This window comes from Ctenocephalides felis, unplaced genomic scaffold (genome assembly GCF_003426905.1).
Source record: "Ctenocephalides felis isolate EL2017-DRISC unplaced genomic scaffold, ASM342690v1 CF-g0.4_SCAFFOLD_01170, whole genome shotgun sequence".
NCBI lineage: Eukaryota > Metazoa > Arthropoda > Insecta > Siphonaptera > Pulicidae > Ctenocephalides > Ctenocephalides felis.
The window spans coordinates 58,812,559-58,832,907 of record NW_020537324.1 but is presented as its reverse complement, the minus strand read 5'-3'; the positions used below and the strand labels follow the sequence as shown (position 1 = coordinate 58,832,907).

General features: G+C 28.7%; 2 protein-coding genes across 3 annotated transcripts in view; both read left to right on the top strand.

Annotated features, from left to right (window-relative positions):
- The window catches only part of LOC113366341 (zinc transporter ZIP11-like), a 356,006-nt gene that overhangs the window by 111,456 nt on the left and 224,201 nt on the right, over positions 1–20,349 (top strand). The window lies entirely within an intron of this gene.
- Positions 12,234–20,349, top strand: part of LOC113366342 (transcription factor Sox-8-like) — a 114,423-nt gene continuing 106,307 nt past the window's right edge. For both annotated transcript variants that reach the window (XM_026607932.1, XM_026607933.1), the window contains exons 1-3: positions 12,234–12,374; positions 17,457–17,568; positions 17,931–18,491. In XM_026607932.1, coding sequence (XP_026463717.1) covers positions 12,268–12,374; positions 17,457–17,568; positions 17,931–18,491 — 780 coding nt within the window. In that variant the 5' untranslated portion in view covers positions 12,234–12,267. The remainder of the gene's footprint in view (positions 12,375–17,456; positions 17,569–17,930; positions 18,492–20,349) is intronic.

Below are 20,349 nucleotides of genomic sequence, written 5' to 3'. Positions count from 1 at the left end.
AAAACGATGTCGTAAAACCGGTATCACGACTTTGGGAACAATGCAAATAATATCTTTTACGTTAATACTGAAATGTTAAATTATTTATAGTCGCTTCTGTGTCACTATTGAGATTTCGGTCCAATACTTTCCATGCAAACTAGCTGGGGTTTAAAAAAGACAATTGTTCTTGCTTAGCGTTTCCTTGACACTGAATTTCTGCTTATTCGATTATCTATAAATTCAATAACCTTGTTCCAGAATTTCATATATTTAATTATTATTCATTACTAGTACGAATACAGTACAATAAAATTAGCTAAATTCATTTTTGAAATGAGGATTTAGTTTTGTTGAAAATATCTTGGAAGGTTTGTACAGTTGAAGATAGTTTTGAAAGTTTGTTTTTTCAATATTCAGAAAGTTATTATCAATACAAAACAATAATCAAAATAGAAATTTGAAATTTTCAATAAGTTTTGAAACTTTCATTCACATGTTTCTTTTCGTAACGACTCAGTCTTTCGAAGATTAAAAATTTGACAGTAAATTAAAGCTTATTTTTATTTTCTGCTATTATATAATTCTGCAATGTATTCTTGCTCTAATATATATATCTTTTATATTTTATAATAAAAATGTTGGTATTGCTCAGTACGTAAGCCAAAATTTAGTAAAGAAATATTAAATATAATGTTAAACATTGAAAAAAAATTGTATATTTCCACATGTATCAAATAATAATTCTTACTATAAAATGACCATTTATCATACTATATCTCGGTACTTCGTCCTAGGATTAATATTAGCTTAGACTAGAAGATCATTTTATTTTAACTCTAAGTGATTAATTAAATTTGATTAGTCTTTAAGATTGCCTGGATTGATTCTATTCAAATTTAACCTTTTTCAAAATATCTGATACTTAACAACAATATTATTAGGACTACCACCTGCCTGGCTATCGGCCTGATATCTTGTAACTTCTTTATATCAATCAAAAAAAATCTAAAATCATATTTTTAGACACTTGTAATTATTAAGAAGAAAAAATTTGGTATTTTAGACTCAAAAGCAGACAAACCTGCCTTTTCCAAACATCTTTGGGTTTTTTGCATCATCAACATATGAATCGAATTTTTTTTTTTCAGTTATGTAATATGTTGTGATGTTGATCATTTCCAGAGAATGTTATAATTAATCTCGATCCCACAGATAGGCAATCATTTTTAGTATAGGTGTGAAGAAAAATATTTTTTTAGACATTTTTAATTAAAATTTATGGGCACGTAATAATGATTGGTCAGAATATGCAAAATGTGGTAAATGTTAAGGTATCGCAATTATGCGTTGATATTTTTGTATCCTTGTATTTGAATATTAACAAAGGTAATGTTTCTGGTAAAGAAATATTTGAAGCCTCTGAAAATACAACTTCTATTTAAAATGTAATGCAAATTTTTATTCTACTGTTGTATTGATATTTCTTCTTTAAAACGTAAAAATCTTTGAAATCAAAAATAACAAAAAATACTCTTAGGAGTTTTTCTTTTGCCATGAATAATTATCACGAAAACTGATGGGGCTAAACCCACTCGTCAACCCATTCTACTTCGCCGCGGTCGGTCACAGTGCAAGTTAACCCGCGAAGAGGGGGCAAGTGAGTGCGCCGTCACCCATTAGAATGTTAGTGTTAACAAACAGTAGCTAAGTTATTTTTTCAGCACTAAATCATACAAACGGTATACTCGACGGTACATTCTGAATCCTTCAATGAATTTTTGCAATATTGTAAATAATAATACTACGCTTGAAACGATGTGAATTCTTATAAAATTCAGATTTTAATTTAATTTGCAATTGAATTATGTATATTCATTTTGTATGATTGCTTGAGTTTGAAAGTCATTTGTAAGCTGTTTTGTTGTTTAAATCAAATTTATAATAATGCGCACAATAAGTTTAATACTTAATTTTTCATTCAGAGGAATAATTTTTATATAATTTTCAAATTATAAGATAGATAGTTTGTTTGAATATATAATGCAAAAGAGTAAGAAACAACTTAAATTTTGGCATTTTACTTGGACTCCCTGATATCAAAATAGAGTTGATCAATATGAAGCGAAGGTTTTACGAATTTTCAAATATAAGTTTTCATATATTATAAGAGATTTTCTACATATATTTTGAATATTCAGAAGTTAAGATACTTTCTCCAATTTTGTGGAGAACGATTAAAATTAACTAAATTGTCAAATAACCAAAAAATCACATAAACTTGATATATTACATTTACATGAACATTTATATTAAAGCATTTAAATCTCTAATACAAAAGTGGTTAAAATTAATACTGTATTCTTATATTATAATATTGTAAATATCATTGAAAGCTAATATACGATATAATTGGAAGATACAGATTTCAACTACTATTGTAAATTCATTTACTATGAACATAAATACATTATTAGTGCAAAGGAATTTTCTATAAAAAAAATAATAATATATTTTTGAGTGCATTACAATCAGATTTACAATATATCCATGATTGATGTCGGTCCAAAGTCATTGCGTGGGTTGGAAAGATACAACATATATGCTAAAATTCAGCCGAGTAAGACCGATTTCATATTGGATCGCTTCATAAGTGTACTTGTAACGTATATAACATATATAATGTATATTTCTGAACGAATACATGACTAAAATGTATTTATTCACTTAAGTGGTTTTAAAAAAATAAATTTGTTTTTGCAAGAGAAAAGTAAATTCATCTCGTAAAAATATTCCATAATGTGCAACGTAATAAATCCATGGGTTATTTGATCAAATACATATTTAATATATAGTTTTGATTTTATTATAATGTAATATTAGACAAAATTATTTTTTCAATTATACATTTTTTTAACAAACTCTTCGATGAACTTAAAGATATTACAGTCCAATAATTTGATGTATTTTTAAAAAGTTTTTTTTTTAACACAGATGAATACATTAGGTTGTCTCGAATCTTTAAAATATTACTTGTTTGATAATTATTGTGTATCTATTCTACTTAGATCAAATAGTATCTAGATGCAACTTTTACAGTAATATTTAACATTTAATTTTTGATTTATTTTTTTAATGCTAATTAAAAATTCTAAATTGAAATAATATTCTAAAATTAGCAGGCTTACATGCATATTTGCACGTGTTCACCATGACGATAATTTTGTTTGTGACGGTAATTTTTTGCGAAATCATAAAATTTCTAATGGATTTCAATTCGTACTGCGTTCTGCTTTAACGACATTGAATACCAATCTACGCCATTCGCATAAAAATATTAAATTACATGATGTCATATTTGGTTTTAATAATTAGCAGGTTTTGTTGTAAACAATATGATAATATTTTCGGAAGGCCGATGTAATGACTACATGCTAATCGAGTGCTATTTGTGTCGTTGGGTGACCCTGGCGAGGAAGGCGCAGATCGATGGTCGAATTCGCGAATATTTTAACTATAGAGATATAATTCACATTTTTATGAATCTTTAATCAATGTAGAAAGCATAAATTTTATTATTTTACAGTGAGTATTAAAATATTAACTATTTGTGGAATCTTGGCAGTCTATTGTAGATTTTAATAATCTAATAATTAAAACAATTATTAGATATTAGTAAATATTCATGGAAGTTGACATACATAAAAATATACACCAAAACATAGGTGATTGATTTGATTTGATTGATTTACTACAAAATATAAGATGAGCTTATAATTCTTTGAGCCCAAAAAATGTTGACAATACACTTCGTGAATTTAATAAATAATGGTTATTATTAGGTTGGCAACTAGGTAAGTGCGGCTTGCACTCTTAATGGTTGCAATTGAATTTTAAGATTTGGTGACGTAGTTGAAATGTAAAATTCTTTTGTGATTTGATCAAAATTAATCAGTAAAATAGAGTTTTTGATCGATTGTGTAGTTTTCGATTGGCGAAAATTAGTGAGATACATTTTGCTTTTTAATTTCTGCAAAAGTAAAAGCATCTTAAGCTCATAAAAAAGTAGTGAGCTGTTTATGGTGACCAAGCCCAAATTGGTTTGCCAAATTCGTCCTGGTGATTTTTCACTAAAATATGAAAAACGCTCTGGTCATGATTTGAAGATGGATTCTACTTTGAACTTTTGAATAATCAAATTTAATATCTATTGAAAATAACTAACGAAATTAATGCAGTTGAAAAATAACGGCCTGAATTGACACATCGAAACGGTGATTTATTCCATTGTTTGATCATATATCTTGGGCCACTCGGAGAAAATATTGGAGCTTGGCTGGGATGTTTTGCCACATCCTCTTGATCTTACACTATCGATTACTTTAGTTCGATCTTCACAAAACTCTTGAATTTGAAAAAAAAAGCAATAATAAAAACCAGAAAGAGGGTCAATGATGGTGCTTGAAAGATGACAAACAGTCAGTGATCGAAATAGACAATGCATTTCAGAATAATGTTACAATAGAGTTGCATGATAACAAATGTCTTATCTTAGTTGCCAACATAATTAGTTGTCAACAAATCATTAACCAACCATGAATCCCTATGAAGATTGGTTACTACTAAATTTTTAAAATATATTTGTGAAAATTTTCTTTCATCAGTTATCCAAATATTACTTTTGAAATAATTTATTAATATCTACTAATACAAGGTATTTACTCAAATGTTGATGAATTTGCAAATCATTTTGAAAGAAATCGTGAACGCTCCAAAATACGTTCCCAATTGGCTGATCATCAAGATCTCAGAATTCGAACTATAGAAGAAGAAATTAATCTTTACTGCACCAGATACAAAGCTCGTCTAAGTCGTCATCCAAACGTTTAGCGTCAGATCTGCTCAAGTCTTTACCACCAAAGCGTCTTAAAAAAAGAATCTACAATGATTTACTACAAAATTTAACATAACTTCTATGAAGGCGCTATCGCAGGATAGCGATCCTTCTCACGCAGACAAATAATATAAACTGTAACAATTGTAGCTGAATGTACTTTGTATAGCTTGCTATGAAAAATAAATCAAAAAAAATTTTTTTTTTTGAAGCTTTTATGAACTATAATCTAAGAAGATAGCATAATGTTTTTATGATTCACCACAGAAAAATTAAATTTTAAATAGAATCTCACTTAAAACAAACCATGCTAACTTGACAAAACAAAATAAAGAAAAACCTTATCACGTGTTGCTACCAGTCCGCGATCGTGCGAAATAAAAATCCGCCGGCGACAACCGTTCGTCGCGTCCGAAGGGGGAGTGTTGTTTTAGTCGCGTCGTGCTAATCAGGGCCCTCTAATGAACCGCGGGGGGTCCCTTTCACGCTCCGTGTTTATGAATGGACGCGCGCCGAACGTGGAAAAAATCAAAGGCAAACTGTGACGGACGCCGCGAACAAAGAAAGTGGGCGGAAGGCGCTTCGTACGTACCGCGGATAGACCGACGACGCACCGACGGCTTGTTGTCTCATCGAACTAGCGCCGGTGGCCGACGGATAGGAAAATATCACTTGACTCACTATCTCCATAAAGTGAAGATTTTTTTTTCAGGTTAAATACTATCACATTGTGGAAATCAATTATGATTCAAAGAAATAACTAGTGGTGTATGGCATCGTGCCTTAAGGCAAATTGCTGGAACTTTCTGTACCAGAATTATATATTCGAGGAAAAAAATCAGTAATCAATAAAAATTGATCAATGATTTAAAACAATTGTTTTGTACATTTTCAAATAGATAATTATAATCACTATATATTTTAGCGTTCATAAAATATACAGTGAGGATGTTATCGCTCAAAGCACTTGAGAAAGTTTACAGTAGCAAGAGGTGAATGAATCCATCTGAGGATATATTTCTTTCGATTAGAATAACGCATTCGAAATATATATATTTTGAAACTTAATTGTAAATTTAAAATTCATATTTGGAATATAAAACTTTGTATATTTTTGAAAACTTTGATTTTATTCGGAAACCCAAAAAATTAAAATCTTGGTACGGGACCTAACAAAATTGTAACAGAAAAATTATTATTTTAAAAATATCAAATATCTGATAAATTGATGTGCTTACGCCTAGTGTTCATTTTTGACCACCAAATATATTTTTTTTTTATTTTTTTCTTTGTACCTCCGAAACCGCTAGTCCTGCCTTACCAAAAATTTCATCAATTATTCATTCAAATCAAGTTCTCCGTTCTCTCAAAAACTGAATTACCGTTTTTGGAACCTTTTGCCCCATATCTTCAAAACGGCTAAATCTGTCTTCACCAAAACCTAATCAGCACGTCTTCCTATCAATAGTAATCGAATGTTTTTTGAACCATTTAAATCGGTTGATTTGTGCGCCTGAAATCGTGGACGAAAAATTGTATCCAAACATACATACATACTATACACACACACGCACACACACACATACATCCATTTTTTGTGAGGTATGCCAAAATGTCAGAAAACTTTCAAATTACCCAACGGGAAGTTAGTTACCCAATGTATTACTAAAGAAAGCTAGAATTTTCTATGGAAATAAAAAAATAAAAAAACACTATCACATTAAAACATTTTAAATGTTCTTCAAAAATTGTCTAGTTTTCGTAACGTGTCGAAATATTTTTGCGAATGTATAATGCAACAAAGCAATAACCACAATTCCGTCAGATTTTGAGCGGGATCACGTCTTCAAAATAATTTTGAGGGTGGTTTTCTCATATTTTTAGGGACTTATTTAATCTTATTTGTAATTATTTTCATTAAAATCAATTAACTTTGGTTAGTACTAATGATTTGATGGAATTTTTATTAATTTATTTTTGATCACTTTTGGACAAAATTACTTACTTAATGCAATGAACAAGATGACATAGTAACAATTGTTTCGCAAACCCAATAGAATGCAGTTATATCCATTTTTATCTCGCATTTATAAAAGAATAAATATTTTTTCTACTTTCTTATATTTTTTATAGTTTTTGGATCAGAAAGCATTTTACTAAAAGATTTATATTTTTTGTAGAAATCTAATTTTTAAATGAAATTTAAATGCATCGTTAACGTATTTTATACTATCCTTAACGTTTTATGTGTTGCAATTTTTAGTTTTTTCTATAATGTAAGAAATATGTATACCTAAGTGTCAAATGACCAACAGCATCGTTGTTGTCCCAAGAAGCATTCCATATGTAGCAAATGCTGACTTCCGGCTATTTTTATATTTATGGGCGCAATAAGCATTTGTCTAACGTCTAAGATGAAAATGTCTAACAGAAATGAAACCGGATTATTTCAAATGTGCTAATAGAAAACACCGTTATATTACATATTACCAGACCTTATATTTTTGGAAATACCGCGGTCTGTTTTGGTATTTATAATTATATATATATTATAATATATTAGTTTGAATATTTTAATCATGTGACACTTTTACAGTTAGGGTAATTTCTAGAGTTTTTTTTTCGAGTACATGATTTATATACCAAAGCCCACAAATACCTTTAAGAATTAGAGTAGAATTAGTTTATTTTTCTAGAGATGCATATCATAAACTCTAAACGCCAATAGTTAAAAAGAAGCATAAAATGTTTGTTTAAAACCAGCGCTAAGTATACCCTAATATCAAGTAGTAGTGATATCAGTTAAAAAAATATAGCTCTTAAGCACTAATGCCCAAACATTAAGTGTGCAAGTACTGAAAAACCAATGTGATGTGGAATATTCAATTGAATAGGATATCAAATAAAAATATTGTATATGGGCAAAATCTTTTCATATTATATGATGTCTAGGGGTTCGCCAGGATAAAAATGCAAAAAAATGCTCATGGTCAGAATTGTCTTGGCATTTCAATAAACAAGACAAGAAGATTTATTATCATAATCCTAACTGACAGTAAATCTGCACTTCTGGCTCTAAACCATCCTAAACAAAATTGTAATTTTTTAATATTTGACACTATCCACAAAATAGAAAGCATCTTAGCAAATAAATTTGAGTTCAAATTAGTATGGATAAAAGGGCATTCCAACATTCGTGGAAACGAATATGTGGATGTACTTGCAAAAGAAGCCTGTTTATCAGTTTTTCCTTCAAGAAAGGCTCCTGTGACTGATCTTAAAAGCTGGGTAAGGAAACAAGGATTAAGGTTATGGCAAAATGAATATGATATGGAAGACAGAAAAGGAACCTTATTTAAATTTTGCAAACCAAAAGTGTCTTTCAGTACATGGTTTGCCAAATTCAGATTTAACAGAAACGAAATTACCATTATCAATCGTATTAGATCTGCACACACATTTTGCAAATCTCATCTTTTTAGAATAGGTATGGCAGAAGATCCCTTCTGTTCGTGCGGCTTGGAAATACACAATCTTGACCACATCTTCTGGAAGTGCAAACTCTATGCTAGTCAAAGAACATCCCTACTACAAGAACTGTATAAATATAATTTCATTTTTCCTATTAACACCACAATAGCCTTTTCCACTAATGATGAAAATATATATAAAATTTTTGTTTATTTTTTACAAAAATGTAACATTAAATTATAGTTATTAAGTATTAGTTATTAAGGTTTTTTGAATTAAGTCAACATCTTATGTTGTAAACAATTTGTAAAATATGTATATTTCTCTGAAAGTTATAAATTTGTAAAATATTATTTTGTAATAAGAGGCTAAATGACTACACGGTCAAATGCCATTAATAAAATAAAATAAAATAAAAAAAAAAGATTTATTATCTTTTATATATTTCATTATATTTACAAAAGCTCATTTCTGATATTATATACATCCGTTCATATTTCTATAAGAATTTTACATTTCGTTATTGTTTTTTATGAGTACAATAAATATGTTAATCAAGAAGAAAAAAATTAAGTATGGTATTGAACTAATTTTGCTTCATATTAAAAAAACTATATCACTTCAATATTTTAAGAATAACATTTTTTATGTTATTTGAAAAGAATTATATTTCTTTTATATAATGACTTTTGTCTCTTATTTTTTTACCAGAGTTTTCCTTACATTTTATTAATCATTATTTATTAATATAATTATATCACGAAGTATTTACGAAAATGTTAAATATATCAAAAATTTGAAGCATATTTTGATATGCAAATTTTCATTATCAATCATTATAAACAACAAATTATAATATTTGACCAAACATATCTCTTAAAAGTAACGATTTGAATTTACGTCATACATTTTTGCATTACATTCAGAAGCACTTTACAGATGTTAGAAAATTTTTAATACTAGATGGAAGCGTGCGCTTTTGTGAATTTTAGAATAAAATTAATATTATGTTCCTAGTGTATGCTAAGTAAACATTTAATGTCATAAGACAACAACAGGTCATTCGGATTTTGAATACTATAAGACATCATAATTCGCAAAACAGGCGCCAAACATAGTGCGTACTTCTTACGGTTTTATTAAGTGCATTTAATGTTCACTTCTTGTAAGGAATAACATTTATTTGTTGTGCTTTCCGCTATCAACATTGTTTATTATTACTCGTATATAATTATGATAAACAAAACTATAAGATAAAGAAATTTTTTTTGAATATTCTCTTTACTGCAATTTGGTTTAATAAAGTGACATTGTGTTACAAAAATTTGACCGAAAATTCTAAAATTAAATAAAACTTTGAAAATTGCTTTACTCTATAAACACTTTCATAAGTCTTATCTCATAAATAATAGAGTAGAGTGGATATTAATAAGAGCAAATTATACTAGATAGTCGTAAACTAAACAACAATATCCAAATCTCCATACTATTTTTCTCAGCTTTACACTTGGTAAAGTCCATCTAAATAAAATATAAATATTGAACAACAATAATTTTTCAGATGTATATAAATATTTGTTTAATAAATTTCAAATTTTTAATAGTCAAGTATGCTATTATTTCAAGAAGTGATTAAAACGTGTAAGGTATAATTAATTTTTAATCTCGGTCTTCTTTGTGATATGTGATGCTCGCGATAAACCAGAAGATTTTATTTTGTTTGCATACGTTTGTAGAAATACAAGAAGGACTCGGTACATTTGATATTTATATGCTACAGCTTTTAATAGTAGCCGAAAAGAGTAATAAACAAACCGTAAACAATATTCTCAGCGATTAGCAGATCATTCTGTAAACATAAGGTAGGAAACTTGATACCAGAAGGATGATATACCTAGTGGAGACGTAAACACTATGATGAAACTTATTTTTAATCTGTTCTTATCGTCGAACTAGAGGTTAGTTTATCGAAAAGGATGATATGGAAAAAGAAGAAACTTGATCCTGATTTTTAGAGATAACTTTTTCTGTATTTAATTATAATATAAATATACAGAGAACTTCATTAATCATATATTGATTAACCTATCATTAATGTAAGGTTCGGTAAAAAAGAGTTTATGTAGAAAAGTAACAAAATAATCCTGTTTTATATTTTTCTAATTTGTCATTTTTTGTAAAATTTTCTTTATAAAATGTAAGTCAGTTGCCTAATATCGTTTTTAAAATTTTCTATGTTTTTAAATTTACCAGGTATAATTATACAGGGCAATGAATTCATAAAAGCATAGATAAATAAGTATAAAATAAAAAAGTAAAACATTTGGTAAAACATCATATATAGGTTAGCATCAAACAAACAACTATCAAAGTATGTTCAGTAAAACTCCCACTTATTTCCTAATAGTTAAAAGGTTTCTTTCGCCATTTTTTTTAATTTGTCAAATTATTTTAAATTTCAAAGGAATTTTATAGAATAATAACTACAATATTCAAGTAATGCAAATTATAAATTCCATTGGTACACTGTTTACAAAGTGTATATAACCTGGATCTGGTATTTTATCAGAAACATTCATCAGCAGAGTTGGAATAAATATTTACTTACATAACTTATTTCTTGTAAAAAAAAATTTTCAACTTAATTTACTTTTTATTTACTATTGTTATATTGTTTACACTTTTATCAGAGTAAAAAATCAGTTGTTTTTTTTTACCCCACCTATATGTAAACTTTCATAGAGGTTCTATTAAAGAAAACTGTTGAGTTTAACTTAAAAATAACAATGAATAATGCATAGTACTTAAATTGTATAAAACAATTGAATAATGTATATTGACTTAAAAATTATATTAAGGTCAGTTCGTAAACTAAATAATAGTACTCACAAAAAAAAACTAACAACGAAAGAAAATACTTTACGACATTATGAATTTTCAAACATTGCTCTTTATCTCCTGATAGCGACGTCGTAAGAATCGAGATGATTGCTGGTTACACAAATTTTGCTCTCAACTTTCAAATATTGTTATTGAGAAATTCCTTACATCATTAGTTTTTGAGATATCGATGGTGGGCCTTTTTATCAGCCGTTCTTTAAGCCCCAATCGTATGTGTATTAGTTATTCTTGGCTTCAAAGTGAAAAATATTGGGTTACAAATTAAAATTGAAATTTGGAAGAAAATTAAATCAAATTCATCTAGCTTCCAATTTATGAATGATATTATTAGAATTTTTATCAAGAAAATAGTGACCATAAATTAACATATTTTTCATTATTTTATAATACAAAATGGTAATGATTGCTTTATTCTTACTGAAATATTTTAGCTTAAATTTTAAATGTTTATGTTAAATTATATATTTGGATAGCGCTCATTATACAGTTATTATATAAAAAAAATTATTTGTCAATATAAAATATCATTAACGCATCACAATATAATGAAAAAAATCACCAATAAAAATTGTAGATGATTTATTTTCTGACTGTAAACACTAAAATTCAGATCGATATACCTGAATAATTGTATTTAATGTACCTATTTAGTTAATACAAAATAAATTCAAATAAAAAAAAATGTCATCATAAAATACAAAAGAGGTGCCCTAAAATATTAAAATCAATTGTTAGCAGATTTGTCACCAACGATTTGTTATAGTACGATTTAAATGGGACCAACATAAAATATAATAAAAAAAGCAACACATATATAATCCCATAAAATTATAATAAAACTGCCTATTGGATTAAAAAATATATTATAATAATAACACACAATCAAATATATTACAAAATATAATACACAATCAGAACATTTCTCAATGATTACAAGATGCTTGTTTCAAGCATAATTAATTTCCAATATTTTTTTTTTCAGAGGAACATCAGATAAACGAAAATTGCATGTGAAAAGACCAATGAACGCCTTCATGGTTTGGGCGCAAGCAGCCAGGCGACGACTGGCTGATCAGTATCCGCAGCTACACAATGCAGAACTTAGCAAAACATTAGGAAAACTTTGGAGGTAAGAATTCAATTTTAAACTAACCATTATAAATTTTATTAGCAATAATCATCTTTGTGAAGTGTTTCACTTTGATCGTGGAAAATAATTCATTCTTCGATGTTATAGTGTTAGTTTAGTTTTTGGAACATGACCGGTCAAGAGCTAATTGTTGAACAATAAGTAAGAGCATATAAATATAAAATAAAGAAGGTAGTTTTTCACCAATCACTATTATCACAGCATTTCCCAGCTCTGTCTCTCGACCAGTTTTTGAAATTTCAAAATCGGTTCAGGAATTTTTGATAAAACGTTGGCCAAAAATTTCACATTTTCCTGTTCATTACAAACGCTAATCATTATGCGAAACTAAACGTGATTCATTAAGTTATATCGAATGATTTAAAAAAAAATGAAGCTAAAAGTGTTCACATTCTTATATATATAATTTATCCGATTTTTCCCCATAGGATTCAAAATGAAGACATATATTTAATAAATTGGATTTTTTTGCAACAATATGAACTTTTCTTTTTCTCAAATAATATCTTCCATGGCAACAGTGGTTAAATATCGTTGTATCTTGTAACAACATGTTTCTACTACTTAATGCTAAGTTTGGCTTCATAATCAGAAAGAATTTTTTGCTTCGTAATGCACTTGGTAAAAGAATTTCTGACGAATGGAGTGATGTTTCATAAAATACTCGTGAGTATTTTGACAGCACATCACATTCTAAAACTTAGATGTTTTTATATGAACCTTTGGTTTAAAGCTTAAATCAACTAAAGGATTAGAAATAAATTTTAAAAGCTTTAAAGGAAAGCTATACTTAATTACTTCTTTCTTGCTATACATATTTATTAATCTGAATATAATATCCATAGTAGTATGTAGTATGATTATTTAAAATTCAAGTAATTAATTTTAAAGACAATAAAGATTTATAATCTAAAAATCAAAGATTTGATTATAAAAATAAAGATCGTGCACCGAAGTCATATAAAGACTTGATTTAATTCCAGTTTCACTTCTAGCTTTTAGAACAAAATTCTCAAATTACTGATTGAAATCAGACTGTCAGGGATGTGTATTTAACCTGAAACCTTGATGTTTTTAAATTTGTTTGAATTTTATCAAAGAGCCACGGAAAAGCCTGCATTATGCAAATATCATTTCACAATAAAAAAAATTGTCGTAAAAAATTAAATTAGTTATTTTGAATATTATTATTATTATTAATTCATGATACCAGCATAATTTTCTCGTTTATATTGTTTGTTAGGCGAGGGAGTAAGTTCTCTTGATAGGACTGATTTTACAAATCTAAAGCAAATTTTCTATATTTATAATAACTACTATCACTAGTGGTATATGGCATCGTAGCTTAAGGCAAATTGCTGGAACAACCCGTATCATAACGAAACGTCCGAGGAATATTAAATGTTTTCAAATAGATTATTATAAATTCTTCTAATCATTACAAATTGAATGCTTTTTGGATAATTAAAATTCGATACTCAGTTCTCTCAAAAACTCGATTTCTATTTTCTGCACTTTAGCTTCGTATCTCCAGAACGGCGAAAACAAAAACTTCTCGTTCGGTATGTTAACAAATTGCATAAACCATGCTATCTCCAATATGAAAACTGTGCCAATCTATATCGACAAATCAAAGTTTTGGTGTCAAAGGATGCATAATGATTTGAAACAACAAGAAAACATAAAATTAGCAAATCGGTATTTCTGGCGGCAACAAAAATTTCTCCTTCGTAAAGTTAACAAATTGCATAAACCATGCTATCTCCAATACGAAAACGGTGCCAATCTACATCGATAAATCATATTAATGAATCTCGAAACTAGGCAATGGATCTGACTGGTCTTGAAGTATGGTACCAACATACTTATAATTTGATGATATCTATGCCAGGAATTTGATTAAATTTGTCTAATGTGCTCTATCAGCATCGTCCATCTATTATCTCGAATCTCTGCACAATTAGAACAGACCTCCTCGGAGCGTGACCATATAGAGTCGAGATCGTGCGTGACCACATTTATTTATCTGCCATCGTCGACGGTATTGTTGTCATATCATTATGACGTGGTAATAACTGTGTTCGATTAACTAATCAGACAAATTTATAAGAGGAAAATTTAAAACTAAACATTATACGTAGCCTAAATCAATACAGAAATTTCGTTACTTTACATAACCATTTCAAAGTTAATAGACTACTGCGATAGCAGTCATTTAACTTCTACGCAACTAATCTCATCATACTGAAATCATCTGGTGTTTTAACTTCCCGTAGGGTAAATTATAGTAATGGGAAAGTTGAAAATTCTATCCAAATAGCTAATAGTGGATTATTTCTATGTATCGAAAATTAGTGCAATATGCCTTCAAGGAAAAATACCACTTACATCTAATTAACATCCCGTAGAGTAAGTTATAGTAATCGCAAAAAAATCGAAAATGAAAATTTTTATATATCTTAAGAGGTTTCTGAATATTTTGGCATGCCTTAGAAAAAATGGATGTATGTGTGTGTGTACAAATTTTCGTCGATGATTTTGTGAACACGGTTCAACCGATTTGTATGTTTGAAAAAACATTCGTTTCCTATTGATAAGCAGACTAATCAGCACGATTATTTTTGGATATGGCAGGTCCAGGCGTTTCTAAGATACGGTGGCCAAAAAAAAAATTCAATATTCTCAAAATCTAATTTTTTCAAAGTTAATTTTTTTTTTTTAATTTTAACTTTTGGTACGGGAAGCTTCAGCAATTTGCCTTAAGCCACGATGCCATGCACCATTAGTTTAAGTATGTATTAAGCTGAGAAGGATATTATTGATAATAAAGAATATTGATTCCGCAATCACTATTATAAGATTGTTAACGATATCTTCAAGTTATTTGCTGATCGTGTCGCGTGCCTCAATATGTATATTTAGATTATTTTATAGATTTATGTGCATCTGGTGTCGACTTGAAAACCTGTGATAAGCACGCGCCATCATATGATATCAGTTTAAAAAGAAACTTCATCTCTATTTCTTCATATCAAAATATGAAAATTGAGTTAAAAATCTGGGACAAAATAATAAAAAAGTGTTACAGAAGTCTTCAATTTTACTAAATGTAAATGGTACAAGTTGAAACAATTAAATGCACATATTTGCTAATTTATATTCTGATCGGTATAGTAAAGTATCTTTCATAAATATAGTAATTTTTTAACGGCTATGTATAAGTATAACTATAACATTTATATTCGTACTTCGTAATATTCGTAAATTTCGTAGTATTCGTTATATTCGTAACTGGAATTGCATTAATGAATTTTATTCTAATAAATTGATGGTTTATTGACTGATTTCTATATTATGTTTTGCTTATATTGCTATTAATAATTTACAAAATAAATGCGAATATACAATTTTAATATTGGCATACGTTTTATAATACTTGGCATATGTTTTATAGTTCTTCAATATCATAACCGACTTTGTTCTTTATCTCTGATATAAAAAAACTCACAATCAGATGCAGTTGACACTTCTTTGCAGACGACGACGTCTGCATGAAAGTGTCAACAAAAAAAAAACGCTGCACATTTTCTTCCGTTTCCTTCCTTTATTATACTTTAAAAAACTGTGCCAACAAAATTGTTTGGTTAACTACATATACATATTATTGAATTACATTGCTTTCTTGATAGAACCAGTAACTACTATTTTAAAGCAAAACTTATTAAATTCTTATGAAAATCTTACTGGCCAAGATAATAATAATTTATTTAATACTAGTTGATCCGACAGACGTTGTCCTGTACCCATGTCTACAATTTTTTAATATAATATACTAATATTTACCGTTTACCTAAAAATAATAATTATTGTTTTTCAAATTACTCTTCACGCCAAAATGCATTAACATTTATAATATGAGCGATGTTAAATGTAACACTGTTTCAAATAAAATGATGAGTCTCAATTCCTACGCTATATTGGAGATTGAAGTCTTTTAAACGGTATGACAAATTAACTTAAACCATTACCATAAAATAACACTTGCACTTTATGTTAGATTAAATTAATTTAATTTTTCATTATTTAAGATATCCAAATTTGCATCTTAACTTCTCCTAATCGATATCGTGAGGGCCGAATTGTATGTATTCATCTCTACTTTCCCATTTGTTGTTATAAAATGAGATTTCTACGAATTTTAAAAATATTGTGAGAAGATTAGTAAAAGATGCAAAGAAATTATATATTGAAAAAAAAAACTATATTGAAAATTTATTATCCGAATCTTGTATTGGCGCCCTCTAAGGCGTGCGCTCGTATTTTTCGCATGCATCGCATTAAACGTAGGACCGGCCCTGATTAATACTTCATTTCTTATTTTAAGTGAATTATTTTTTTTATATGTGTATCATTCAATCTGCCATACATATACTGTCTCTTATATTATTTTAATTTCTGAATATTCTTATTCATAATCATAAATTCATTATACATATTCTAATATTGTTTATAAGTAAATTGAAAATTTTGGCAGATGATAGTTTTCATTTGTTTTCAATGCAAACAATAACATGTCGGTTTTTGCAATTTTTTCCATTTATTTCTACAATACTGCACATACATCCCAGTACTTTATTATCACATATATCCTAGAAAATTTCCTTAACAAACTTCAGAAAGATTTATCAAAATCCGAATAATGGTTTAAAAGGAGTATACAGTGAGTGTTTTATATAATAGCAATAAAGCTCAAATTGATTTTACGTTTTAGTTAGAAAACTTTTGTATGAGAAAAAGAAAAGGGCTGTTGTTAGGGGTTTCCTGGCAATTATTCGATTTTTCTCGCCGTAAAAACCATCCTTGGACTTCAACGAACATTTTAAAAAAAGAATTGGCCAAATTGGTCCAGGCGTTTGTTATGTTATACGCTTACCAACACATTTTGCGATTCATTTATATAAGAATATATGAAATGTTCTATCTCTCATGTTTTGCCTCAATTTTATATGGTATTCGTAAACCGTTTGTTAAAAATTTAATTTTTTATTTATTTCATTTCAGACAGCTAACCGAAATTGAGAAGAGACCGTTTATCGAGGAAGCAGAAAGACTGCGGATCATTCACAAACGAGACCATCCAGACTATAAATATCAACCAAGAAGGCGCAAACAGGTGCTTAAAGTTTGAAACACTATCTATATAAAGATTTGATTAAAAAACTTAACATATAAAGAAAACCAAGCTATCCAATTTTATTATCAACTGAAAATTTCTACAGTCGTAGAAATGTATCATTAACGTATAAAAGTCTAATAGTACCAATTGTTTGTTGCTGATTAGTTCTCATCATAATTGCGTTAATTTGATTAAATGAGAATATCCCAATCAGTTTTATAATTGAAAACTATACATTTTTACTGTTACAATTACAAGAAATTGATGATTTACAAGAAATTGATGAGGCTTATCTGCACAAACTATTCATTATATATTGAGTCTATAAGTAGTATTAACTAATTATGTGCCCTTTACAGCCAGGTGGAAAAATGAGCGACTCCCCTCCAACCCGCGGGACCGGTGTATCAGGTGGACACGCTGTAGCTTTCAACAGCCGCAATGCATCCCAACACATGAAGCAGGAAGACTCCCCTGGACCTTGCCCGTCATCCCCAAATTCTATAAAATCATCTCCAACTTCTTCTCACGGAGGACCACCAACTCCTCCAACTACCCCCTGTGCATCTGGCGCCAATCTACATGCAATACATCATCACTATCAGAATTATCATCAACAGCACAATCAACCGCCATTTAATCATCAATTATCATCTCATCAGCAACATAGTTCTATGGAACCACCAGTAGATTTTTCAATATTAGATACGGAAATGGATAAAGTTTTAGCTGTGCCTGAAGGTGGAGTAGATGGAGCTGAGTTAGACCAATATTTTCCACATAATTCAGGTGGTTTGAGTACTCCCTATGCCTTGCCTCCTCAAAATCCTGGAGCGACGACCACTTCTGGATGCTATCGCCCTGGACCACCAGATGATCCGGAGTATCATGAGGCTGTTTCGAGATATCATGAACTTCAGGTAAATATAATAAAAGAAAATGAGATTAAATAAATTTATAAATTACGCTTTTATTATTTATTCGATTTTGTGTTTACTGATATTTCGGAATTTTATAAAAATCAAGTTTTGCCCTAAAATTTCTAAATATAAAGTTTCTAAAAAAATAGAATTCTGAGAACTTTATTTGATTAAGAATATTTTAAATGTTATTATTATCACAAATACTGGCGTCTGTAGTATATAAGTAAAATTCTACTCAAAAATGTGTTAAAGTATTGATATTTATCGATTTTAGAGTATCTCTATATTATTACTCATCTATATATGTCAACTGCATAATTTCGAACTATTAGTTCTAATTGTTCACGACTGATCTACTTCTTTATTTCTTTGTACAAAGCACATTTATTCAACATGCAATATATGATTTTTTAACCAATTGTTTTACAATTTTAATTGCTTAACTAATTAACTGGGATTGACGAGTATATGCGTCATGGAAAAATGGTAGAATTTTGTGTATTGACGAGTATACTCGTCACGCGTGTAATTATTTGATTAACTATTGAGAATGCAATTTTTAAAAATCTCAAATTTCAAGATATTCAATATTTTTGAGGTTGTGCCGATATAAAATAAATAAATTAGTATCATTTTACCTTAAATAACATTTACCTTGATTCTAATGACACAAAACTATGCGCACAGTTCAATGGAAGCACTACAATTAACTGGTCAAAGCAATATTTATTAGTTTTATATTTTATGTATATTTATTATTCCCAACCAATTTTTGTCTTCTAATTTCATCTAAAAATTTGTATAGTGATTTATTAACTTCCCGTAGGGTAAGTTATTGTAATTGTCCAAAAATCGAAATTAAAAATTTTTGTATACCTTCACGTTCTGAAGGTTTCTGAACATTTTGGCACACATAACAAAAAATTGATGTGTGTAAGTTTGTGTATGTATGTATGGATACAAATTTTCGCCCACGTTTTCGGGCGCACGGATCAACCGATTTGAATGGTTCAGAAAATATGCAATTCCTATTGAAAGGGAGATGTGCTGATTAGTTTTTGGCAAAGGCAGGTCCAGCCGTTTCGGAGATACGGAGCAAAGAGTGCAGAGAATAGAAATCGTGTTTTTTTAGAGAACTTAGCATCCGATTTGGATGATTTAAAAAACATTCAATTCGTAATGATAGGGAGATGGGCTGATTAGTTTTTGGCAAAGACATGTCCAGCCGTTTCGGAGATACGGAGCTAAATGTGCAAAAGTCATCCGATTTGAATAATTCAAAAAACTTTCAGCTTGTGTTGACGAAACGGTTGCTTTTGCGGAAAGAAATTTTTTTAATTCATTTATTTTATTTCAAAAAATATTTTTATAACTAAATTTTTTTCTTCCAATATTTCATTATGGTACGGGAAGTTCCAGCAATTTGCCTAAAGGCACGATGCTATAAACTACTAGTTTTTTTCCAAATTGTACCATACTGTACCATAATATCAAATAGTGCCATATGTGATCTTTTCTGTAAATTGTAGCAATTTCAGCATTTAATTTGATTTTATGAAAGCGTCCACTCGATTAATTATTATAGTTACTTTTATATGTATTGATTTATTTATTTTTTTATCATTTTTTTTTTTATTTTCTCTTTATATGACAATTTGATTGCAATTAAATTTTATTTATTTATCAATGTTTAAAAGGATTGTATGTTGTATTATTGATCGAATTTTCCAACATATTTTAAAGGAATTTTAGATTTTGGACTACGATGAAACGAATATTTCTTATATTACCAAAACTTATAAAAACGATATATAAACTTCCCGTAGGGTAAACGCAAAAAATCGAAAACGAAAAT